The 27,522-nt window shown below is 37.7% G+C and overlaps 1 protein-coding gene across 5 annotated transcripts in view; it reads left to right on the forward strand.

Annotated features, from left to right (window-relative positions):
- NPAS3 (neuronal PAS domain protein 3) overlaps window positions 1–27,522 on the forward strand; it is a 607,981-nt gene that overhangs the window by 570,161 nt on the left and 10,298 nt on the right. For all 5 annotated transcript variants that reach the window (XM_074149299.1, XM_074149300.1, XM_074149301.1 and 2 more), the window contains 2 exons: window positions 7,837–8,030; window positions 14,213–14,319. In XM_074149299.1, coding sequence (XP_074005400.1) covers window positions 7,837–8,030; window positions 14,213–14,319 — 301 coding nt within the window. The remainder of the gene's footprint in view (window positions 1–7,836; window positions 8,031–14,212; window positions 14,320–27,522) is intronic.

Consider the following 27,522-nt stretch of genomic DNA (forward strand, 5'->3'; position numbering starts at 1 on the left):
CAGTTTGTATTTGGCTGTTTGAGCATATTAAAGTTTTGCTAGTGCTTATGATGTTCTTGCCAAGAGCGCTCTTGCAGCAATCTGCACTAGAACAGTCTTTGTGCCAATTACTTCAAATAGTATTCTGTTATGAAACCAATTTTTATGGCTACTTTTTCAGGTTGCAGTGTGGCGATTTCATTTAGTTTCTTTTTCCGTTTTTTTAATGTTGATCTTCTTCAAGTGCTTGTAAGTTTTGGATGATGAAAAAATAATGTGGTGTTGATAGATTGAGTTGTTAATAAGACATCTTAAAAAGGAAAAGGGTTCAAAGCTATTAAAATAAAACCTGGCATGTTGAATTACTAACACTGCATATATTTAAAGGATACTATTTAATAGTAGAATGTTTGGTGCTCTTACTGGGAGGGTGGTTATGAAAATGGAAACCTTTGCAGTTATATAAAACAAAAAGAAATAAAAAATTATAATGTGTAATGACTCAACACATTATTTCTTGAGCTTATATTATGAGGCTGATCTCAGGAGAGTCAGGGCTGCAACATCTTTTATTTAGAGAAAACCAGCTTGTTAATCCATAGCAATTAATAAAAAATCACAACACAGGAAAGGAAGGCATGATAACATATTTTACAATACAAATATGCTTTTGAATAGAGAGTCTTGATCATTCAACTTTTACTGCTGCAACAAATGCCAGTGCAAGACTGGACCTCAGAATTCTGATGTGGGAGACATCATGGTGATAAAGATATATACGTGTCTGTCTACAGTGCACGACACTGCACTGTGCCATACTAAACAATAAGTGCTAATTGATTACCCCAAATAATAAAATGGAAATGCTGTTATGTAACAGAATTACAAATTAGGCATTAATTGAGGGTCTAAAAACATTAATCTAAATGATCTAAAAATGCAAATATATTTTTATTAATTATTCTTGAGCAACCTGTGGTCTGCTGTTCATTTCCCAGGCTATTAAGATTTGATAACTCTTGAAAGTACTGTTGCATTTTTATATGTCAGCTTTAGGAACTGTTTATCATACAACAGTCTTCCCTTACTTCCACAGAGAAGCTGTAGTTTTTTCTTTAGATAACCGTAACTGAGCCATGTCCAGATTGGGGAGCTTCATATGATAGATGTAGCATGGGCAATGTCAGATTCTTTTGTCTTCACTCTTTTGGAAAGTTAGAAAGGTGTCCCCACTCCCTTCCCTCTAGTTTATTACCTAGTGAGAGGCAAGTGAGAGATAAGAGGTTGTACGTCCTGAAGTAGAAGTTGGAATTAGTTATCCAAGTAGCTTGGATAACTTGCTTATAGTAGCTTGCTCAAAACACTAACTTTCATGCAGAAGAGCAGCTGCTCCCTGTGGTGTAATTGCATGAAAGTGACTGTGGCTATTGTGCTTGCTGCTGGTCTCAATATTCCTCATATGCAATGAATAATACTCTACTCAGATCGTTTGAGGGATTGAGGAAGAGCTATGAACTAAGCCTGCCAAGCCAGGGCGTTTCTCATGTGATGCTTGTCTTTAAGCACCCAATGAGTTTGAGGTCTCATGAAGATACTTTTTTTAAACCCCTTAGGATTAGCCTAAATTCTGCCTCTGACTGGTTTAAATAGCAAAATAGCTTAGAATCTTATTATTTGGAGAGAGCGATATCAGAGGAAAGATGGGAAAAGCCTAGAGTGTCTCCAAAAACTAGTATTGACTTTTTAACAATAAAATACGTCCTGAGACCAAATATGCTGTTTAAATGTAAATACCACTTCCATTTTCAGACTGTCTTTTGCAGGTGTATTTGAGGGGATTTGAAATGTACTTGTAGATGGAAAAGAGGCTATTGACCTTGAAACTATGTATGTGTTAGGAATAATGTTCACCCTCCTTGAAATCAGACTCATATTCTTTGAATGGGTGCTCAAGACCACAACTCTTAACTGTGGTTCAGGTGGCATTCAGTGCATAACTGAATTAAGACTGACTGCATTTTACTTACAAAGCTGTTTCTCAGGAGTCACAGATTACTGCCTAGTCTCTTTTTTTTTTTAATCCACCATGGTTCAGAATGACTCACTAACAGTTGCACTCACTACTAGTTTCCTTTGTTCTGGTGTGGACTTGATATAATAGGACAAGGTTTGTGTGTAGAAGAAATATCTTTTATTAGATGGACTACTACAGTGAGAAAAAACCAAACAAGCAGGTTTTTCAGCATACAAGCACATTTTCAAGGCTAGAACTGAAGCAGTGAAATTCTGAATCAAATAAGAGTTGAGAACAATTACTGTAAGTAGACACATTATTCTGTTACACTGCCCAAGAGTAAAGGTAAGTGATACTTAGGAAGTTGGAGATGGGTGACATTAACAAGGAAAAAAGATGATGATATGATGGTTATTTGATAGATGAAAAGAGATAGTAAATCTAACATCGATACAACAGGAGCATACATCTACAAACTTTACCTTCCACAACTTCATTATCTGCAGGATGATTGATCAGGTTTCCAGACATGTGGGAATCCCCAAGAGTGACCGCTGGGCACGTGCAAACCACTTTACATGGCTCCAGCACAACTCCAATGTGTCCTCTTGTGTGTTAAGCTAACCGTACACGTGATGGAGAATTGATGTGTATGTACAGCGAGTTGGATGCATGTGGGACACATCAAACTTGCTGCACATGTGGGATGATCCAACATATTGCAGCTGTAGCGGCTCACTCCTTTTCAAGAACAAAATGTCATGCTTCATGGGACCTGCTGTTAGGAATACTACAGTGTTTATAGAAATGCAGTAAGTCTGAGAATGGGATATGCAAGTGTTACTGGAACTGCAAACACAAGGCCTCACTGGACCTCTTTGATCCCAACTGCTGCTGAATGATAAGTGATATATTTTCCTAAAGCTTTCCTGAAGACTAGGAGAGCAGACTTTGGTCTCATAAAGGATGGGGCTATGGAACACCAGAAATGAATGGTTTATGACCATGAGCAAACATAAAGAAATAGAAATTTTGTAGTGACTACAGTGGTGTACAACTAGGAAAAAAGAGAACTGTGGTAGGTAAAGAAGCCTATACCGAAGTTTAGGTTGATAGACATGGATGTATTTTGATGACAGAAAAGGAGAACCTTAGGATATCACTGTGTGAACTCCAGATGTGACAGTAGAATCTGTTTTCTTTGAAAAGTCCAGAGGAAAGCCTGTTTCCAAATGTTCAGTCTTAGCTTAGAATCACCTGAAACCATATAGGAACCCTTTACCTTGCGGAGTGTTAAAACATTTGTCTCGCTAGTTTCACAAGCAGTTTTTGAGATGCATGTCCGTGTATCTGTGAATGGAGGAGCACACAACTCTTAAAAAAAACAGTAAGAACATGGCTACAGTTTGATATTTCCTCAGCCAATTTTAGCAGTCCAAATTAATTATGTTTTAAAGATTTAGGCATTGATTTTGGAAGTATAAAATAACATCTTTGAGAAACCAAAAATAATATATTTATCCTTGTGAATCACAGTTGTTTCTGTAAAGGAGGATAAATGTATGTGTGAGTTGTTCGTAAGACAGCTAAATAAATATCTAGGTGTACAAACTAAATTAGGATATTTTCAAACTTTCTCAAAGTTGGGGTCTAAGCCACAATTTTAAGGCTTCAAATTTAATATTGCATTAAGAGAAACGAGGTGGAGGGAGCACTACTGCCAGTGTTGTGGTTTCCATCTTATAATAAAAATGGGCATAATGATTTACACAGAGAACAAAAGAAATAGTCTAGAAATTTCTCTCTAATGGAAGTTTAAGTTTTGAAGAACACAGAGACATCTGAAAGGTGATATTCACAGATTTTTTCATGCTTGCAGGTTTTTATAGCCTCTGGTAATGCATGTCCTTACTCTGACATCACATGTATGTGAAAAAATGGATGTAATATTTAAAGGTGTCTTTTGACAAAGAGAGTATTTCCATCTCCAGAGGTGAGATTTAGCTTTAAAGGATGATGAGCAGGTTCCAGATGTGTTTTTCAATCGCCGGGCTTTCCTTTCCCTAAGTATTGACAGAGGGAAGGTTTTATCAAGGTCTTTGTGATGTGCTTGTTTATAATAAGTAGACATTAGTAGAGCACATCTAAGTGCTTATCGCTAACAGATGACTAAAGAGAGCATATGGCAGGGAAAAGAAATATATATTTGTCCAAGCAATGTGGCTTGTTAACACTCACACTCATAAACTGTGTTTACATGTACTTACAATATTTTGCAAATCCCTTTTCTAATCAGCTAAAAATAAAAGCCAAATAATGATTTCCTTTTTTTTTTTCAATATTGGAGCATCAGGCAAAGTTGATTTAGAATTTTTTTAACAAAGCAATTAAACAGTACAGAAGATTTTTATAGTATTTGTTTTGCTTCAGCATGACACCTTTCCAGCAGAGTATGTGTTATATTCATTTCAGAGCGTTAAAAGTTTTATTGTTACAGAATGCTTTTTGGTTCACCCACCTGTCTATCCAAGTATAACTATTATACAACTAGGTTACACTACAGGCAATAATCCAGGTCGGAATGACCTATGTCAAATCCTGGTCTAGATCAGGTCACAAGGTTTGCTTTGACCATAAGATTTCCCTCTGCTTCTGCAGGATGAAATCATCATGCAAGTTATAACACCTGCCAATAAACAGTTTGTAAGCAAAAAAGTCTGTGAATGTTAACTCAGTCCAGCTCCCATTAGAGTGAAAAAAGGAGTCTCACTAAATTTCATGAAAGAGCTAGATGGAAAAATGTTGGGGAAATCTGTACAGCTCTTGACAAACAAAGTTTCCGAAGATCCCTGTGATCAGAAGTATAGCATTCACCCACCTTTTTGTAATGGACAGAACACAGTGTCACTGTCTTCTCTTCCTGTGACATCTCAGTGTGCCAGTTTATTCATATAGCATTATTAGAAAGAAGACAATTATAGTTTAAAGATGGATTTGAACTGTTGCATACTTTTCAGAAGAAAGAATTGATAAAGAAAACTGCACAGAAGAGCTGCCATTACTTTTGATTTTCAGAATATTTACATTAGGATCCAAGTATTGTCCTTCATAAAACAGTTTATTCTTGCAATTTAGCTTCATTAAAGTCATAATACTGCTTGAGGATATGATAGACTAGTGCTGTGGGATTGAATTGTAAAGAGATTAATTTTAGCTACCGGAGATAATTGACCCTCTAATTCCTATCACCTCTAATCCCAGTTCAAATGAACCAGTGTTAAAAGTGGCAATACTCACAATGTAGACAAGGTCATGACAGCTAGAATTGTTTTTTACTACCAATTAGATTTCCCACTTGGTGCGTTTGACTAATGTTGTCGTAGAAAGGGATTTCAGGCATGGAAATACAGTTTCTTTAGAGGCACACAGGCACTGGAACTGATGGGCAGTTTGCTCTATATTTCCCAGTGTATACAATCAGAATGCAATTGAGTGCTGACCCCTAAAATTTGAATTCACATGGGGATTGAGAGCATGTTTTGATCCATGATAGAGCTAGGAACAAGCTAAATAATTTGAATCTGAAAGCAAACTCTCTTGAAATTCAACAATGTTAATATATGGTGGATCTGGCAGGTTTGAAACTGTCTCTTGGGGTAGTAATATATCTGAGGTGTATTTCAGGTGAGGAATCAGAAAAAAGTGAGGTAGTGACTGAATAGAGAGTTGTACAAAAACAAGTCATGTCGATATTTAGCTGCAAATGACATGGAGGTTTCAAAAAGTACAAGGAAGAGATAAATGGATTTTAAGTATGATATATCTTAAAAATTCCCTCAAGTGATACTGCCAACTACAAACATATTAGCATAAGGACTCTTATGAAAAAACAACAAAACAACAACACTTTTGCATAGCACGTTCAGTATAAGATTATTTTTCACATTATTACTAGCTATCCATCAGCATTTTTCCAAGAATTTACGGATTTGAGTTTTTGCAGTAAGCTGAAACTGCATGATAAAAAGAGACAGATAATGATAAAAGGCAGATGTATATGCAAGCCTAGCTAGAAGGAGCAAAATATACTATTACTGCCCCTCCTGTGAAGTTAATCCTATTTCTTGTAGCTATTTCTTCATTAGTTAATGAGGTCTTGGAAAAAAAAAAAAGTGTGTTTGAAATGGTGTTTTTGCATCCTTGCCTTTAGGAACTTTTTCAAATATTCATAGAATAGTTTGCTCTTGGAAGGTGCATTAAGTGTGAGTATAGGCAATAATTACTTCAAATGTGGGTGGTCAGAAACCTGCAACTGAAATGGACAAACATGACAGCTGATAACTTTCCTTATCCAGATTTACCACACTGGCTGGAGTTGACATGTAAAATAGTGGAGAAAGGAGATATTTTAATGATTAGGTTAAAAAAAGAGAAACAAACTTCAAGGCTTAGATCACGGATGTGCTAGCATGAATTACATTTGAATTTGGGTGCACTTTGTGGTTTGCAGTCTTATTAATGAAAGATTTTCTTCTCTCTCACTTTCTATTAACAATCAATCTCAGATCATAAGCAAAGAATTTGGTTGCTGTCTTTGTGAGTTGAGTATCAGTGGACATATAACTACATCCCATGTCTGTCATCTCCTCCAGTGCACTTGGTACCAACCAACATCTCTGTTGACCTCTGGGTAGTGAGCCTGGGATCACAGTGAAAGGGACCCTCATCTCCTGGGAGCCTTCTCTTCATGCTGATGTTGTAACACACTGAGGGTGAAAATCTGGGAGAGCCTGCAACTCCCAGTTCTTTTGGCTCTCTTATCCATGAGTACAGGAAATGCGGTTTCTATTTCCAGTTTGCTATGTGGCATTGGTGCTGTATTTATATTGTTTTGTTGAGAAAGCAACCCTTTATTTATCCACAGAACAGATGTATATGCAAGCCTAGCTAGAAGAAGCGAAATATACTATTACTGCCCCTCCTGTGAATTTAATCCTATTTGTTTTAGCTATTTCTTCATTAATTAATGAGGAAATTAGTTATCACAGAAGGAGTGAAAGTGGAAGTGGTAGATTAGCATTCTTAGAATTTAACTCTCCAGAGGTGCAATTGGATCTCCAGGGCATCTTCTGGCATTATCTTGTGAATAGGGAAAGAAACCTTCCACTCCCAGAGCTCTCTATACATACCTAGTGTACTAGGCAAAGGCATTACACGTCTACCAGCCCTTAAAAAGCTTACTGTGGATGCAAGAAGACCATCCTGCAGCTGAGCTCATTGATCACTCCTAGGCTGTTGCTTCTCAAATTGCCAACGACAAAGAAGTAATTCAAGGCTGTGAGCAGTGTCTCCATGGTGTAGGTGACTAGCAATTCAATTAAATCCATTCTGGAAAAATTTCAAATCTGCCAATGTTTCTGTCTCATATTCAATCTCCAAATGTTTTAAAATTAATGTTTTATTAATTTATACCTTCATTATTTCCGTTTTATCGCCCTCTCTCTTTTCTTTTGTTGAATTTTTAGGTTTTTTTTTTCTTCTTCTCTCTTTATGTAACAACCACCGCAACAAAAATCAATAGCATAGGAGTTCTGAGGGTATTATTTGATGCATGTGAAACATTTGCCTGTTACGTTCTTGTCTTCTTTTTTGCCATGAGGACATGTAGGACATGTTGACGACCAATATTAATAAGCTTAACACTAATACTGGCAGTTACTTAGAACAATTTTTAGCTGTGTTAAGTAGTCTGTAAGGAATAGTAATGCTATCCTTTAAGAAACTGATGTCACAGTTGCATCTAGAATTCACTGGGGTTTCTTTTATTGTTTTTTATTTTCCAGGTGATTCATATAACAGGCCGGTTACGTCTGAGAGTGTCGCTGTCTCACGGACGGACAGTACCAAGCCAAATCATGGGACTTGTTGTCGTTGCTCATGCTTTGCCACCTCCTACAATTAATGAAGTCAGGATTGACTGCCACATGTTTGTCACTCGCGTGAATATGGACCTCAATATCATTTACTGTGAAAATAGGTACAGCTCTTAGCTCCTTTTTTCTTTGTTTTAGCTGTGTGTATTCTTTGTTCCATGGGCTTAGCAAAAAGTTTTTTTAAATTTCTGACTCCTGCAATGTCATCCTGGTGTTGTATGAGAGCATTGAATTCACTCTCGTCATCATCATCTTAATCTTCATTACATTCCTAGGGGATAAAGGTAAATGAAAAACTATAATTTGCAGGACATCTTGCTGGAATAGGGGAGGATAGACCAGGAAAGATTCCTCTAAACTTTCCCTGCTTTTTACAATCTCTCACCATCCCTCTCAGAGGCAAAATTTGGGACTAGACAGACGTTGGTCTGACCTGTATAGCTGTCCTTATGCTCCCCCCATCCTCCCCTCCACAAGTCTTTCTGTCTGAAGTTTTAAAGTTTTCCATTTTTGAACTAATTTGCAGATTACAGCACATCGTGCTCAGTGTTTAATGGAACAGAAGCACAGATGGCCTAGATAGTAGGCTAGAGAGGTGGGATCTGTTGCAGTAAGAGGTGGGAAAACTGTAGAATAGAATTGGTTAAGGGCATAATGGGAAAGACAGCAGTGAAATGGGAACAGGTGATGAGGAGTTGGTTGGGGGGGGGTTATGTTTGATGTGACAGTGACAAGTAATCTAGGAAGGTGGAAGATAGGATCTAAATTCAGCTGTCTGTTCCCTGGGGGCTGGGCACCAGTAGCTGCAGGGGCTCCCCATGGCAGTCTCTCAGGGCAGGACCTGGCAGCCAGAGACCGTCCCACCGCTTGGCCTGGAGCAGGGCAGTTGGGGGAAACCGGGGCAGCCCCAGCCTCAGGCATTGGGCACCTCCCTGGGGACTGACCCATCTCAGCAGGGCCCAATGCTGAGCAGAGCAGAGCTGTGGGGAGCTGGAGAGCAGCCCTGCTGCAGAGTCACTGGGGCAGGGGCTGATGGCCCCCATGGACTGACGTGGGATCCTGGGCCATGGGCAGGGGTGGGGGAAGGCCCAGGGGGGCTGGTCAAGACCATTAAGGCTTATTGATGCCCTCAGGGCTCTGAAAAATACAAATAAAATCTAGGGGATGGGTATTTAGAGCAGAGTGAAGATATCTGAGAAGGAAGATATAAGTAATAAAGTTTGGGTACATGGATGGAAGTCTGAGCTATGGGGGAAAGGTTGGAAAGGAAGAAAGAAGATAATGCAGCCAAAAGAAATTTTGTAAAGGGGACCTATCATCAAAAAGTGGAAAAACCAGGATGACTAATGCAAGCTTTTCATGTGACAGCAGCCATGGCATATTATAAATTAAGAGTGGAAGCTCTCTGATATGAGCAATTATAATTGCTCAATCATAATGGAATACCTATGATCAGGATAACACATCAATATAAACTTTTATAAAAAGAGATAAACTCAAATGCTGTGTTGAATCAGGGCCTTAAACAATTTAAAATAATCTTGGATTTCAGTTATGAGGTTACCTTTGCTGTCATGTTGCTGAACTGCCACAATAGTATTAATAATAACATTACTTGACTATTAGAGAGAACACTTCATCTAAACTTCCAAAGCATTATCTCAAAGAGAATATATTGTTCTCATTTTTAAGCTTGGGAGAACTGCTCCATAGAAGGTGGCTTGTACAAGGTCACAGAGAAAACTAGTAACAATATTAAAGTTTGGGCTGAGTTTTTGTCTGTGACTCTGCCCAATGAACATCTACATTTGTATAATCTGACAACTGGTGAAAGAGCTATGGGGATTAGCAGTAGGATCTAAAAGAAACCTTCTGCCTCAGTCTTTGATTTGACTGTGACCTACCTAGGTAGTAATGGAAAGCTGCTACCACTGCAGTGTCAATGGCCTCTGTGAAATGAGTTGCTGGTATCTGTCCAGTTCCTAATGAACAGATTTCCTTTCAACAAAATCACTTGCACTTACTGTTACCTTCAATGGCAGCCTCAATAAAAAAGCCAGGAACCAAACGGATGTGAAAAATGAGCTATTTTGTCAGGTCAAATATGATATTTGTGGGCCATGCTAGAAAGATTTATACTCCTCTGCCATCAGTTTGGCGTTTTTATGAGCCCTAAATTGTATATGTTTTTTTTTAATTAAACATTTTTCTCAAACCTTTGCTTTTACGTTCATGTAGCAATAAAACTTTCAAATGCCTGAGAAAGGCATCACTGAAAAATGTAAAATGCATCAGACACAGAGTGCTGATTACTAATCCCATAGAAAGAGCTGATAACACATGGTAAACTATGGTAAGGCAGCTGATTTATGCAAGAAATTGTTGAGTTTACTAATATTTTTCATTTTTTAAGGTAAAGACAACATTGTGAAACAACTTTTTGTTGTTTATGATGGATTTTATCTCATATGGTAGGGTAGAATGGTACTTGAATTTTATATTGCAACAGTTCCATTTTAAGCCCATGTCAATGTTAAAAACAGTTTATAAAAAGAATTTCAAATAGTAGAAATACTTCTGCTGGGGCTGAGAAGTGAATGTTAGCTCACTGAGGCAGCAGGATTTCCACTGATGGAAAATGGAGTAAGATTGACAGGACTTGGATTTCATAGCAGGTACAAAGCATAATATGACTGTAGAAGCTGGAGGAATGGAAAGGACAGAAGAAGTCAGGGAATTAACTGAACAGCTGATTGAATCTGCTAGATGAATTATCTGGGCACTTGCCAAGGCCATTCTCTGAGTCGGGGAAGTTGGTATCTCTCTTCTGGGACTATAGAAAAGGAGATAAGTATCCCATCCTGAATATATGGGCTTGACTCCTGGCACTTGCGGGCAGACAGGAAATTCTTTGTGGTGCCACAGTAAAGCAAGCACAACATTGATGAAAACAGAGAAAAATGGATCCATGCTGGGAAAGCTGTAAGCACTATTTATGGAGCAATGGGGAGTTACTGTCAGCCGCAGGGAGTATGGAGCAGAAGCCATGCTACTTAACTGAAATGAATGCTCACAGTGGACCATTGGATCAGCAGGGGTGAGATCAATAGTACTCCTAGTTTTCCAAGTGGTTGCCTGCTTGCAACAGCAGGGAGCAGGAGTGACATTACTCAAGTCTTTGGGTTCATCTTGTTACTTTCCTCTGAATCATGAGATCTGCATCAGAATCCTGGACTCAGTGCACAAACTAGCCAACAGGTAGCTTCCCTTTGAGACCAGATCCATTAGGTAGTGCACTGGCTATTTCTAACAAGTAATATTTTGTTCTGAGAGTGTTAAATGGGGATGTAAAATTTGATTGCCTAAAATGTGGTATGTTAATCCATGTTTATTTTCCAAATGTGGGATTCCTGTCATCTAAACTTCACCACATAGTCTAAAATCATCTAGAATTTCTTTATTACTGGAGTGAGAAAAGCACCTGCAGAGGACAAAGCGTCTTAGACAGTGATGAATAACTTAAAGCAAAATAAAGAGACTGCTGCTAGAGTACAACATCAGTCTGTGTATTTTCAGTGTCAACTGTTAGTGATTGGAGACCATCTGGAGAGAGCCTATAGCCCAGTTTAATGTGGACTGCTATGGCTATATCTGCTAATATATGCCCAAAAGGAAATAACCCAGTGAACATCGTGTTTTCCAAATGCAAGAGGTTTGGTCTGTTTGCCATGACAGTGGTTGCCAATAGTTCCTTCAGATATGCAGAAACAGGCTTGTGTAGAGAGCTTCAAGCCTGCAAATGTGTGCACAATTTGGTCCTAATTCAGCAAAGCGCTGTACCATATACCTACCTTTAAATTTCAATCATGTTTACAGTCCTGTAAGTCAGTGGAACCACTGATCTACTCAAATATAAGCCTGTGCTTATGTTTTACAGGATCAGGTCTGTGTATTCAGCAGAACCGAGTTCCTACCCATCAACCTGTTGCTTTTTTTTGTCAAAGGGCTTGGAAGCCACAAGATCTGTCTCCTAACTAGCACTCTAAGATATACTATTTCTCCATGTAAATTATTTATTTTCCATCTTTGATATCTTCAATATACACATGAGTGTCCTATTTGATGTAATTTCTCTTGCTTCTGGTTTTGGTGTCATTGCTTGACAACGATCATCACTTGCATCTAGATATTCTTTCTGTTTCTTCCACTTTTTTCATCAAAAACCTTATGTCCTTCTTACATCTGTTTGAAGTAGCTTTTTCTTAATATTATCTCTATATTTAAGGGATTAGGAATCTGCTTTCACAGGTGCTTTGCTGTGCTTATTTTTATGTGTTAAGACTTATACAGAAACATACTGCTGCAAAGAAACAAAATATAGCTGAATGAACTGCAGCACTTGCAGCCAGGATACATCACAGGGCAGTGGCCTACCTAGAGATTGCCTCTTTCTACTAGGCTGGGCAGGGTGGGATTTCTTCCTCTTGACCTTGAAACAGAGCTGCCTCCTACCAGAAAGCACACAGTTCCTGAGCCGGAGAAGAGACAGCAAAGTGTGCCAGTGAGGAGAGCGTAGACATGGGAGGGAGAGAGACCTGAGTTCTGGTTCCTTCTCCATGGACAGTTTATACACTTAGTTTAGTGTAAAAAGATAATATACAGTCCAGACGACAGGAACCTTTAAATCTCTGATTCCCTTCCTTCTGGTGAGGTTTCTTATCACTGGGCTGAGATCCCGGGTCCTTTGTTTCCCAGCCCATAATTCACTGTGCAACCACAGTGGGGGAACTCAGCAGGAGGGATAGGGAGTCTCACTGCCACCATTCCAGATTTGTCTTTATCCTGGTGAATTGTGTCCTTTGTGAGAAGGTAGGAGAGGTGCTTCTCAACTGTGGTTTGTGATAAACATTAGGCAGGTATCCCCAGATGGGTATCTCACATTTGGTTAAGTGCTATAACTACTAGGCAGTTGTTTAAAAGTGCACCTCCTTCAACACACTCTGTCATGAAAGTGGGAGAAGGCTGTTGTGTTTTGTGCTAAACTTGATTTGACAATTTTTACAATAAGCTATGAGTCCACCTGCTTTACCTGTGATGTTTTTCATGTTCGGTTCTTTTTAATCGGGACAAACCACCAGTGCTGCTGTGGTGCTGTCTAATGCTTCCGTTCTTCCTCATTCTTTCTGGTCTACACATTCTCCCTGCCTCACACACCCAGGCAAACACAGCTCTGTGAGTCAGTGTCTCAGTGGCTGTGTTCACCCCATCTGCCTGCTGGGAACCCCCAGACCTTCGCAGTTCGATTTCTGGTTTAGCCTCCCCACTGCCCCCCCTCAGGATCACACCCCAGTAGTTTCTACTCTCTGGCTATATCAGGATGTTTGGTGTTTCTTACAGCTCCCTTAAATGGGTGGCAATTATGTCTTAAAATTGCAAAGTGGGCTTAACCCCAGTGATTGCAGCAGATTTCAAACCCTAAAAAATTACTGTATTTCCAGAAAACAGACATACTTTTAAATGCATGTGTGAGCAAGGCATTTTCCAGTTGTTTTGTTATTGTCTGTACTGCATTTAAGGACATTGACACCTTGACACTCCGTACCAGAAGTTTACACACACACACAGACACAAACATGCAGACACCCAAAGGTCTGCAGAATAGATTTTAAAGTTTCTATGTGCAATAAACAACAAAGTCCCAGTTGAAAGGGCCCAGAGTGAAAGCTGAGCTCCCAAATGAATTAGACTAAAAAAGATAACACCCTGAGGCATCTGTATGTCTCAGCATTTAAATGATATCCCTTGAAATATCAGTTTGGACTTGGTGCCAAGAAATGGTTGAAGAGCTTTTTCATGAATATACCCAATAGAAGACCAATCTGTTGAAATGAAATGTGTCTCTAATCATTTGTTATAAACATAACGTGTTTTTACTTTATTATGTAACCTTGAATCATCTTGGTCTTTTAATGAGGATTTTGGATTGTTGCTAATGCTTTACAATTTCATGGAATTATATTGTCTTGGTGTTATGCTATGGGGAGATTATGCACTAGAATTTAACTTTCCACTTATTTAAATGGATAAAGTGATTTCAAGGTTTCTTTAAAAAAACATTTTCTTTCTTTTTTTTCTTTAAGGCATGTTTTGTTTGTACAGATATTGCATTCAAATTACTATAGTGGTGAAAAAACTTTTTAGCAGATTTCACTTCCTGAGTCAATTGAGAGTTCTTTTATTCTTTGCCTTCTTGAATTATAGGCTGTATATTTTGTTTCCTTTTTAGGATTAGCGATTATATGGATCTGACCCCTGTAGATATCGTAGGAAAGAGATGTTACCACTTCATTCATGCTGAAGATGTGGAAGGCATCAGACATAGTCACTTAGACTGTAAGTACTTCCATTTTTGTCAAAATAATCTGGTACAACGCTGATTGTTCTGAACTATTGTTTATATTCCGCGGCTGGGGTTTTCATCTTGCACCTGCTTTTTTTGTCACAGGGGTTCATAGAGGGTGGCTCAAATATAACTTTTTGTATGATTTATTTTCAAGTATTTTTATAGACATATAAGATTGTTCCCATATGTGGAAATAAAAAAATATATTTGCATTACCAGAGTTTCCAGCAGCTGTTCATTTACACGTACTGTGCATTATTTTACTCCTTCAAAGAGGTATTGATTAGGTGAGAAACTCCCTCCCTAGCACAGAAAATGAGCACCTCTCTTCGTTTTTTATTTCTGAGTCATAACGTGTAGGTCAAATACTGCAGCATATTTGGGATTTCACCAATACAGAACTGAGCTACAGCTCTACCAGTGTTTTTACTATCCTGTATATTAACATCTAAATGGCCCCATCCCTGTAGCATCTAAGTCCCTATTATTTGCACACAGGTAGTAGCTGATCAGGATAAGGATAATAGAAGTACAAAAATGTTACAAGAGACAAACCTTACCAGAGAGCATGTGCATATGCCTGTGTATGGGGGAAGGGAGGTTCAGCTTGATTCTTGTAATTAAACTCTTTGTATTCTTCTTATTAGAAGCCATAGGGCCTAATTCTTTTCTTGTTGAGATTTGTTGACTTCAGTGATGGTGCTCCTGATTTACCCTGGTGCGAAAAGAGACTTAGGCCCATAATCTCTAATTTATCTGTGCCTGCAGTGAAGTCAGATAATTCTCTGGAAGTTTCAGTGACTGACTGCGTTTATGATTGACTTGTGTGTTTTTCTTAATGTAAAAGACTGTCTGCGAACTGCTTCTTGAATTCAGAGTCCCAGATTTGAATAACTCTGCTCCCCTGCACTGTGTCCTGCTAGCATTTCCTGGTAAAAGGATAACAACTCGAATACAGCCACACTTAATTAGCTTTTGCAAAATCATACAACTACAATAGAAAACGGTATAAATCCTCAATGTGAAAGTACCTTGCTTGATCTGCAAGGGAAGATAGGAGGATAACTGCAACTGGAAAGCAGGAGAATAGGGACAGCTTCTATGATAATATCTGGCATTCAACACCAGTATCAAGCTCTGTAAAGCTTTCAAATAGTCCCTAAAGTTTCTAGAAGGTAAAGTACATTTTGCATAAGAAGGTCAGGTTAGATATATTTCTGTGGAAAAAATAAAATCAACTATCCAAAATAATAAACAAAGTAATTTTCCATCATTTACATTTTGAGTGTTTAATATCCAGGAGAGTATGTCGGTTGCTCAGAAATCATGGAAGAAATTCAGAAACTTACTTGGTGCTCTTGAAACCGGAAGTCAAAAATGACAAGTTGCACTTCCACTGCACTACCTGACCAAGGAAATAAAATATATTTATGACTCAGACTTAACATACCACCTGGCAGAGCTGAACATCCCATTTGGAAAAGACCTTAATCTTCTGAAAGACCACTTCTCTCTGAAATAGAATACGCTTTGTGAAACATTCATCTTCAGAAACCTTAGAGACCTATGCAGACAGCGTGAGTGCAGTGTGGTCCAGGACGAGGACTCAGAAGACCCTGGAGATAGGAATGTCTTCTAGAAAATCACTTCATCTTACTGTGTTCCTGCTCTCACTCTATGTCCAGTTTAGTTGATTAGATTTCAAGGTTCATAAACGCATGGACTTTCTCCTGTTATCAGCACCCAGCGCAGTGGGGTTCCAAACGTGGCTGTGTGGCTATAGCATAAATATTCATGCTAGGCTATTTTTTTTTCAATAGATGAGGCTAGTCACATCCTTTATATATAGTTGTTCCCTTGGCTTATAGGAAAATAATTGTCATAGAATCATTCAGGTTGGAATAGACTCTGGGACATCATCTAGTCCCACCTCATTCTCAAAACAGGATCAACACTGATTCAAAGCAAATGTTTAGCACTTTGTCTAGTTGATCTTGAAAACCTTCAAGGTCAGACTTTCCACAACTTTCTCTGGGTGGCCTGTTTCAATTATCTTTAATAAGGGCTTAATTATCCTCACAGTGATTTTTTTTTTCCTTCTATCCAGTTGGAATTTCCCTGTTTTGATTGTGCAGGCTCCATCTTTGCAGTAACCTCCTCACAGGTATGCGGTTATGTCCCCATGAAGCCACCTCTTCTGCAGGCTGACCAAGCCTGGTCCCACAGCCTTTCTCTCAGGGCAAGTACTCCAGCATCTGATCATCTTTACAGACCTCTGCTAAGATCACTGAAGTTTGTCAATATATTTCCTTTGCTGGGAGCCTAAAATTAGATTCCAGATGTGATCTAAAGAGTGATGAGTGAAGGGGAATAATGAGTTTCTGTGACCTACAGGCTGTACACTTTTTTGTACAGCCCACAGAGCACACTGCTGGTTCATACTTAGCGTACTGTCCACCAGGGCTCCCAGGTCCTTTTCCACAAAGCAACAACCCAGCTAGTCAGTCCCCAGCCTGTACCATTGCAAGGAATCTGTCCACCCAAGGTACAGGACTTTGCATTTGTCTTTTCATGTTGTTCAGACTCATGCTCTGGATGAAAGATCTTCAAGTTTAAATTAGACTTGGGAATAGCTCAGGAGGAATACCTGCCCATTTTAACTTCTGCAAAAGCTGAAGTGGCTCATATCTTTGCCCAGAGAGATGTTCAACTTTTCTAGCATTTGGAAAAAATCTTTGCAGAAAAACCAAGAGAAAAAAAATCACAAAACCCCAAAACACTTCATAGCAACTTTTGCATCCCAGAATATCAAGTTCAAACCAAACTAGAAAGAGAAAATCCTCCTAGTTTAGTTAAAATAAAATTAGAGCTAAAATTCAGGAACTTGCAGACACTGGCTGTAGAAGGTAAAACCCAGCAGTACTGCAGTTCCCTGAAACAGACAATGCAGAACATTTGCCAGTACAACATAGGAAATAATTGCTTGAGCATACAATGGGGCAAAAAAGCAATATTATGCAATGTTTTTAAGAGGAACTGGGAGCTAAAGTAATGGCTAGAAAACCCTATTGAAAAGCAGAGGCAGGACTTGAGAAAGCAGCAAACTGAAAAGCTTGTGTTTGGTGGAGGACTGCAGAATGCAGCTAAAAATCTTGATTGATTTTTACAGGAGAGAAAATAATTTTTAAAGATTAAAACAGGAAGAATCCCAAATTGCAGTTGTAGATCTAAGGGTAAAAAGAAACACAAATAAAACTGCTACTCTGCCTATTCACTGACAATATAATAAGAAAAAAATGGAAAAAGTAAGACCAGTACATCTTGCCTTCTCATCCAGGTTATTCAAAGACATCAAAGAGGAAAACAAGCAAAGAAGAAAATGTTGCACAAAATCACACAGAAAAAATCAAGAGGGCTGTTGATGGCTTCAGATCATAGCAGCCCATTAGAAACTGAAAAACAGGCCTTGTTAATGCTATCTTAGATAAAAGAAGACAAAAGCAGTTTCAGGAATGTGACCATAACAAGTATAATGGTGAAGAAGGTCTGCAGGACTATAGCAGTGACAACAGTCTTTTGTAAGGGAACTGCTGCCCTAATGAAAGGTCAGTTGCAGTCAAGGGAGAAGGTTTCATTGTCTCCAATGGACATGGGGATTATGCCCTAAGAAAGCAAATTTATATGGACTAAAATTCTGACCCCAGTGAAATAAATAGCAAAAATTCCATTAAGTTCAGTGAGGTCAAGATTTCTACTTAGAGATTTATGTTACTTACAGGTTCATGCCCTTGTGGATTAATAAACCAACATTTATATTCTAACTCTACATATGTCTGCATTTATTTCAACACAATAATACATGGTGATGATCCCACAAGTTACTGAAGTATCAACTTTTTTCAAACAGAAATAAGTTTAGGGATACTGTTTCTGTCTTGTTTAATTCAAGCTTTCAGTGATCGTGCTTTTTCACAAATCTCACAGCCAATGGCTTGGTGTTACAATTCTACCTTATTAATCTGTTTCCCATTTTATAATGCTTTTTGGTTTCAGAAGTTTTGGAAACTTCTTTTTTGTTTGTCTTTGCTGTGTTTGTTGAACAAATTGCTGATAGAATCCTGACAGATATCACTGTCTCTGTCTCAGAGATTATAGTTAAAATGTTCTCTAGTCTAACAGCCTGTACGTGCTCCAGCATCACAGCTCAGCTGTGACTTGTGTTGGCTTAGCTGACACACAGCAACTGGCTTAAGCTGCAACAACTTGTGCTTGAATGCAAACCCTCAAAAATTGCGGGTCTAGCTATACCCTGGCTCAGATACAGGCCCTAATTCTAGCTGAGTGTAACAGAGCTCTTCATTAGGATAGACGGCATGAAAGAGTTAAGCTGAATGTATTATGCATCTAGAACTAACACCCTAGAAAGAGCCCTAGTGCCCTCGGTTCTACTTAAGCACTTGTAAGAATGGGGAAGGTGATCGGATTCCGTGATTCCATGATCCTCTCTTCTTTCTTACTTACCTCTGCACAGAAACGTTGCAGGGCTGAACTGCATGTCAAGCATGGAGCAATTCATACACTTTCACCAAGCCCTGAGTCCCTGCATGGGTAGAACTGCCCTTGTTCCAATGACAAGAAACTTTCCCTGATCTTAAAAATAGAAGGATACATTTTATGTCAAATCAATATCAGAAATCAAGCAGATTAATAAAATTACTGTTGTATCAGGTCTTCGCACTGTCTGTAGAGCTCAGCAAGGATCACCACTCTCTGGAGTACGACACTGTGCATATGTGCTTTCTTTTGGTTGACACTGTTACCATACAGAGGTCTATAACATCCTTTTTTGATTTTTGAAGTACTTTTCTTGCTAAGAATGAATGGATGTCATATGTTGTAAGAGTATACATCTTCCATTTAATTGAAAAAAATTAATGATCTCCATTGAATATCAAGTATTTGATGTTACTGTTCAATGAAGGTCATTAAGAAAGCAGCAAGAAGGGATAAAAGTCAAGACGTCTGAAGGCAGCCATGAATATACTTTTGGGCAAATATAGGACAACGTGCTACCATTTGAAAATTAATATATTGCTTGCAAGAACACTGTCACAAGTATATATTGGTATATAATATGTGCTTTTTCATTTTGGAATCCTAATTGAGGTCTAAATTCAGAAACCTGACACTGACAAAAAAGATACTTGTTGTCCTCTGCTATTGCTTAGAAAATATCATCCTGTTTCTTCAGGATTTGATTTACAGCTATAAGAAATACAATTCCTCAGGAACAGTGAGCCAGGGCAGTTCATTTCCCATAAAGCAAAGGTCTCTGATGAGTATGTTTGGTAGCACTCCCTCTGATCTACTTTATCTGGTTTCCAGTGGTTAGAATAATCCAGTCTTTCTGAAAATAAACTATTCCACATTCACCTTTTTCATGGCCCCCCTATTTTTCAAGGGATATTACCCCCTCAGTCTGCTTTTAAATCAGTTATATATTCATGATTTCTTTTATGTATGTTCAGTAGAAAAATTCTATTGCCGCACAAAATATTGCTTAGTGGTTTAGCCTATCAGCTGTAGTTGAAATAACCCTTTTAACTTATGCACATCAGTTATAATTTTTTATTCTCTTAATAACCTCAAACACATGAAAAACAAATAGAATGAGTTGATAATTTCTAACAGTAAAATACACTTCACATATTTTGCTATCATGCTGTGGAATAACTCTGCAATGTCAAGTAGCACACAATTAGTAAAACTGTAGGGGGAAAAAAAGAAGTGTTTTGATCCTGAGGAATTTTTATCCTAATCAGATCGAAATTTCAATGCTCTTGTAGTGCTTAATATCTTCAATCACCAAAAAAATCAAACTGATTCCAATGTCAGGTTTTGCATTCAGGGACTGAAATAAAATGCTAAAATATACAAATGAATCTCATGTTTGTACAAGTTTATTATCATCACTAAAAAGCAAGATTGATTCTAAATTAGGCTGATAGAATGTCTGGTGTTTAGCTAATTCTTAAACCAAGCCCGCCTGGCATCCTGATGATGATCTAGTGTATCTTGTTTTCAAAGTGTTGCAGAAGTGTTGATCTGACCACCTGCACAATCTTCTTCTTTGTCCATACTACAGGCCAGCAAATATTTCTGTGTTGGAGACTGCCATCCTTATGTCCTTTGGACTGGAGATAGTGGTGATAAAGCAGGATGAGGGAACAGGAGATAAGAAACTAGAATAAACTGAAGCATATAAAGAAAACAGCTTTTTTATTCAAATCAGGAGAAAAATGAGCATGGACTTTGGTTTTAGCCCATGCTTAGTGTTTGTTTTTCAGTCCTAATGAAACCTAAGAGATGTGCACGTAACCAAGAGTGTGTATGTTCCATGTCTTTTAGCTATGCTCTGAAATCCTGCAGATGTTGTGTTTGTTCCTGCAAGTACTTCTTTGGGTTATGGGAGATGCTAGTCTGTCTAGCTTAATTTCTTTGTCTGCTCTCTGACCAAAGCTGGTTACTTCTTTAGAAGAAGGGGGAAACACTTTGCAGGGTGCAATTACCTATGCCTTGCACCCGTGTTTTCTCCATAATACACTATTAGCTCATGGTTGGTTCGTTCCTTGAAAGATGAGAATTTATACTATTGCTTACATTTTTGTTTGTGGAGGACGGTTGTTACTATTGTAATATTTGGTATTTTAATTACTGTATAAACATTCATAAATCATTTTAAATTGGGATAAATTTCTAATCTTCATGATATTTTGTGGCTAAGTTTTTCACATGCAAATTGTGTGCTATTGGACAAATGTTTTCTGTGTGTAAAGTATATAAGAGTTTGCCAGAAGCATCAGATCTTTTGGGTAGTAAACAAAGCACAAAACTCTACAATGCTAAAACATTAAGCTATTTAAACCATTAGCTGCTGAGCCTAATTGCACAGTTTTGCCTTCTATAGCTTAGCGATGTACAGTTATTTTGCGAGATACCTCAGACATAGTTTGCATCAATAATCCTTTAACTTAATTCCCAATGCTATTTCATCTTCAAGCTAAATCTGTTTAATGCAATACTGATTAATACATTCCCATTTCAAGTTGTAGGCTTTCCATTGTAAGTCTTCCATTGCTCACAATCAGTTGAATGGTACACCTAAACTCTTCTATTTTTACATTAAAAATGCATGTGGTACCACCTGTATAAGTACAGCTACTGCATTAAGGGACTATAGAGTGAAGGCTGAGCTCCGACTTCTGCTGGGAACCTCTGGTTTCCCAGTTAATCCCTTAATAATTTCATTTTTTCAAAAGTCTCTTTATGCTCAAAATTTCCAACCCCAAAGATGAATTTATACTTTGATATTATTCTTATGATAGATTGCAGAAGTACATGATAAATTGCAAAGCCATGGGAATAAAAGGTTTTACTGTGCACCTCCAGCAGCTTCACCTTCACTCTGTCCACTAAACTATTTCTGTGGTGGCTTTTGCTACATAATGTAAACATGTGCCATTTTAAAACTGAAGGGGAAAAGTACTTCAGCCACATATCTTTTTACCTTTTTACCTGAGGTTCACTCCAAGATTACTGAGACAAAAAGTCTACATCACTTTGTGGTCTAAGTCAGAAACAGTTTGCTCCATTGAAAATGAAGGACAAATTAAGAATATTTTTTGGACCTTGCTAGGCTGTGAAATACTCCATCCTAAAATATCACTGCGTGAAGATGTGAAGAAACTGTTACAGATCTAGATCTTTCCAGATTTTTAGAAACATATTAGTGCTATCGAGTTTTTTCGTTTTATTTTTATTTTTCAAAGGTCTGGACAGTTGACCTTATGTCTCTGAGGGAGACAGTTTTCAAAGCTGGAAGAATATGAAAATAGTATCAGTAAAATGCGTAGCATATATCAGATATGTGATGGTGTGGCAGTGGGTCTTATTAGCACTCATGTGAAAGAACCTGCATAAATCACTTGTGGCTTTGCCATCCATGATTGATGTAGCCAGTGATGGATCAATGTTAATTTTGATGTCTGAAAACTTATAAGGCGAGTGGGCTGGTGTTGGGGACTTTGGCTCAGTGGGTTTTTGGGAATGCCGTGCCAAACATCTGAAGCCTTTGTACCAGATGTCCACAGATTACTAGGTAATTGTTCTAAAATCATAAGTTTCTTACTTATCAGAAGTTCTTTTATTTTTATTACATTTTTATTATTATTTATTATTTATATTTACAAGGGATTTTGTTGTTGTTGTTGTTAGTGCTAGGCTATCTTTTTGAGGCTTGTAGAGAAAGGTGGAAAGTTTTGGGTTGTTTTCTTTTCTTTTTACAAGTTATCTGGTAGAAAGGGACAATATGCTTTGAAAATGTCTAATGTAGTTTACTGCCAAATGTAAGATGTTGATGAATCTTTGTGGTGGTCAGAAGGGTATTTGAACAATCAGTTGTGCCGTACCACGATGACACTGTGCTGTGGATTCCTTTCCTCTAGAGATTAGGCTGAGAAAAGCACTCATTTCGCTCAGTCCGATTACCCAAACAGGGACTCTTATCCCAGAAATGAAAGCATGTTTAAAGGGATCCTGTCCCTTGCAACAGACTATCTTTAACCTATGAAATTCAAAAAGAGAAGTAATATTGTAAAAATCTGCTTCTGTGAAACTTCTGTCTCTTTTCCTATTTGTAGGAGATATAGTTGTGTATAGTCTGCTGATAACATTTGGGATGGAAAGGGTTATGTTCTAAAGTCATTAATCTTACATAGGTTGTCATATGATGGACATTAATATCAGTGGAGAGATGGACGACAGATTTATGTTTCTTGAGCAAGCAGGGCCAAATTTCTCCTCTGATGTTGCGTTTTAGTAGCTGAGGGCAAAATTTGGATCTGGGATTTCATTTTCCCCTCCAGTTTGAACAGAGAGAGTTCATTAATGATAATGGAAGTTCTGTCTGAAGTTGGTGTTCAAAGCAAGCTTGGGTTTCTAAATGACCATTTCAATATTAGCAGAAGGAAATCACTTTATGGCAGGATTGAAGTTTTAAAAGTCATGGGGAGACAGACAAATCATGAGGGAACAGAAAAGTTATGAAAGAGAGAAGAAAACCTAGAGAATCCCAGGTAGACAAATCTAGTGTTCATTTTTCAATCCAGTTTATTGTTAAAACAAACTTAGTTAGTTTATTTATGTCATTTTTATCTATAGAAACAACAGAAAAGTTTTCTGTTATGCATGCTGTAAGCTTCTGTGGAAGACTCCGTCTAGTGATACATTGAATTACATGTTATAATTCTGTCATTATATTTGATCAATACCTACATAATGTTTTAAAATAAACATCCTACCTAGAATTATATATTCTTGTTAATAGTTATTGTTAAGCATAATTATAAAATTGTAATTTTCAATGATGGACCATGGGCAAATGGTATGTTATAACCACCATGAAAGGCAGAGGGGAAGAAAAGTGTCTCTATTGTTCAAGTAGGAAATGATGATTTGTGCTTAGCGCTGGGAAATGCTTTTTTTTCTGTTTTTGCTGGATTTTAACAAATTTGTACTGGTACTGTGAACTGACGTCATGTATACTGATAACATAGTGTTGATTTTAAACAAAACTTCTTTCTGGTCCTTATCTGAGATAATTTGGAATCAAATGAAGGTATAATCTCTAGCAGAGGCTAGGAATTTTCAGAGCACTGGAGTATCACTGTTCTGGGATTAGGATACATTACGAAATCCATGAATATTTTCCCAAACTATTTTCACTATTAGAGTTACTTTTCTTCCCTAGCTGGTCATATATCATGCAATACTTTTTTCACTGTATTTGGCAAGCAATGACCTTGAGCTACAAACTTCGATCCTAATACGAATCGACATTTTTTTCAGTTTGGCTCAGACCACTTTTAAGATTTGCTTTTCTGCAAAGTGAAGCAGGAAAAATATTGCATAGTTTTTTTGAGATTCTTAAGCTTTCCAGTTTTTCTAAATAGTTGATTAAGGCTTTTTTTTTTTTTCCTACAAGGTTGTTGATCCTTATTTTTGCCTAATTTTTCAGGTATTTATGTATGTAACATCCCATATGTACACTGAAAGATTAAACAGTATTCCATGTTGCAGAAGTAAGCAAAATGCCACACTTGGCATTTTTAGAGTAACTGTATATGCTTAAAAGAATTATCCCAGTGAATGAAGAAGTTAGGTGGGAGTTTGAGTACCAGTGAGGTATAGTTTTCTTTCATTAATCTGACCTGCTACTTCCTCCTTGACTTTAGAAAAGATGAATTTATGTTTAGAAGCCAGCAATTATTACTGTCACTGTCTAATATTCATATCGTGATAGCAGCCACTGATAATAACACTGACTTCTGTTATTGACAGAATACACTGCATCCTACCCAAACCTAAAAAAGATGTTCTCTGTCCAGCACTCAGGGCTTTCTCCTGTCATACGGTGTGAGTAAAATGCAGTTTTCACAGAACCAATATTTTTCTAAACAGTTATCATCTTCCTATTTTTCTTAAGAGAACTCTGTTGAGATACTGTAAATCACACAGTGTTGGTAAGCAACTGTCTGCAATGAGGGGAGGTAGAGCGACATGACCCATGGAGACTTTTGTGATGGGAAGGTAGCATTCTTCCCCAAGCAATCTGCTGTGGAGACCACGCTTTTGGCCTGGTGGGTAGAGAATGCATTTGCACATTGTCCTGGCTTACTTCCCCTCCTCCTCATCCCACCCCATGTAGTAAATCGAAAATTGAAGTGTTTGTGGAGAATTATATAGTTGGCACGTTTGCTCACAGAATGTCTACGGATCTCCTTTCATCTAGCTCGTAATTCTGTTTAGGTAACAAACATCACTTAACATTGCTAAATATTGTTCAGTACTTTCTTTTCATTGCTAAAATCCAATTTGTGGATACCTACTATTTAAAACATCTAACTCACTAATTGCAAAATCTATAGAAAAGTCCTTACAACATCAAAGGCTTACTTGATCCTCGGAGCTGTTATAAATGAAAAACTGTCTCTGTTACAACCAAATAAGGCACTTAATGCACTCTTTCTGGCTGTGATGCTATTTTTCCTGTGGGTTTTGAAAATGACCTTCCTATAAGCATCAAGGACTGTAACTTTTCAGATAAAGAAACTTGTTCTTGTTTTAAGTCTATGCCAGGTTCATTCCCCTATAGCCCGCAGTTTTCAAAAGCAGAAGAAAAAGTAATCCAGAATTAAAAAAATAAAAAAACCTCTGTTTCCAGAACGAAGTTACCCTGTCAGCTTGCCTTGGGCCTTAGGTGGAGAAGTGGAGATTAAAGAGTCAGTATTCCTTTTCATGTTTCGTCTGCCAGTTTTGTGAATGTAGAAAGAGTACTTGTGGCTGCAGCTAAGTATCTGACTATGGTATTAAGTATGGCATTTTCATCCTCATGCAGTAAATTAAAAATATTCTTATAGGTTTATCACAAGGGGAATTCAGTATCAATACCATCCAGTCACTGATAAAGGTATTTCAAGGAGAAGGGTGAATAGCCCAGCAGATGCAACCTCGATATTTTCACCAATTATAAAGAGCCTCTTTGTGAAGCTGTGTGAATATGTAAGATGATCTCATCATTTCCTATTTACTCAATACTTACCTGAATACGCAATATAGAGTAGCTTTTAAATGCATATGCACATGAGTAAAATGTCCTTTTGTAAGAGACTTTGCTAAAAGACTGCTTTTGATACACAATTTCTTCATCTTCTCTTCAAACTGAATTAAGCTACTTCCTTCTTTTAAAACACAACTCACTATTTAGAAGCTTTGGCTTTGATTTCTCAGAACAGCCTTACAGGAAGAAACTATGTTCTTTTTCTTTTTGTAACCATATTTCTGAAGACAAACTTGTACTGATTTATTTTGATTTTCTAACAGAAATAGGTTCCTGCAAAGAACACTGACTGTTTCTTCTTCTCCCCCCTCTTTCACTCCACCGCTACAAGAATATTGCTGTGCGCAAAGCTACCAAGGAAAACTGAAATCCCTCTGTTGGGAGCTGTGTACATAGCAATATATTCATACTTTAAGAAATAAGTGAGATTTTTTTTTTAGTTCTTAGCATGATATACTGTGCATTTCTTGCATGCTAACCACGGAATTCAAATTGAGTAACTAGGTAACATTTTCAGCAAATTTTAGTCAAGTTTAGCATCCACCATTTTAGGGAATATATCTGTGCAGCTAACGTAAAGTTCACTAGTTTTAAAACATTAACCCTCAGTTATTCCTTTTGATTAAACAGTTTTTATATATATGTTTGTATAGCTATATAATTATGTCATCCTATTCCTAATATTTAAGATTTGTTTCATTCTCCTGTTTACAGTTAGACTCACTGTAAAGATTGTTCCTGACGGCTATTAAGCTGAAATCCAGTGTTAGAATCCAGTGTTTGTGTATTTCCACACAATGTGACTTAGTAACAAGGCCTTTTTTTCCTCTTTATTTTGAATGTGTAACTCCCATTAACATTTTGGAGATTTATGGATTGGGTAGCAGAAGAAACTAAGCCTGAAGAGAACTCACCTCCCCTGCTATTCTTACAAATGGACTGATACACCCAGTCCTGCATAATCCTGATAACTTCAGTCACACGAGCCATCCCACCAATGCAGTCACAAGTTTCACCTTTCCCTGTACTGCATTGTCTGCCAGACTGGATACTCCATGTATAATACAAATAGAAAATTAAAACTCTTTGCATTTTCCAGTGTTCAAAAATACAGAGCTGAACCCTGATTCTCAGTACAGGATTTGTCTTAAGTACAGCCTGAATAAGTTCAGTATGTGGTCCACATGGCATTACTTTTTCAAAGTTTATGCTGAACCGAAATGTGTGGTCTGTTGCTAGTAAGAAAACATAACTTCACAAATAGAGCTTAGGGTGGACTAATTCTTTACTTTCATTTCTTCTCCAAATCAGTAACTTTATTAATGGACTCCTTGTAACTGCAAAACCAATCCGGGTTTTACTTATTGAGTAAGGATAGGAAGTAAGTATTGACTAGGACAGCAATGAACCAGATGGTTTTCCCTTCCTGATGTGTCCTTCTAGTTGCTTGTTTTCTCAAAATTCTCATCTAATTTCTAAGTTTCAGCTTGGCAATGCTAACAGTTAAAAAACACCA

Source organism: Numenius arquata, chromosome 6, assembly GCF_964106895.1.
Source record: "Numenius arquata chromosome 6, bNumArq3.hap1.1, whole genome shotgun sequence".
NCBI classification, from domain to species: Eukaryota; Metazoa; Chordata; class Aves; order Charadriiformes; family Scolopacidae; genus Numenius; species Numenius arquata.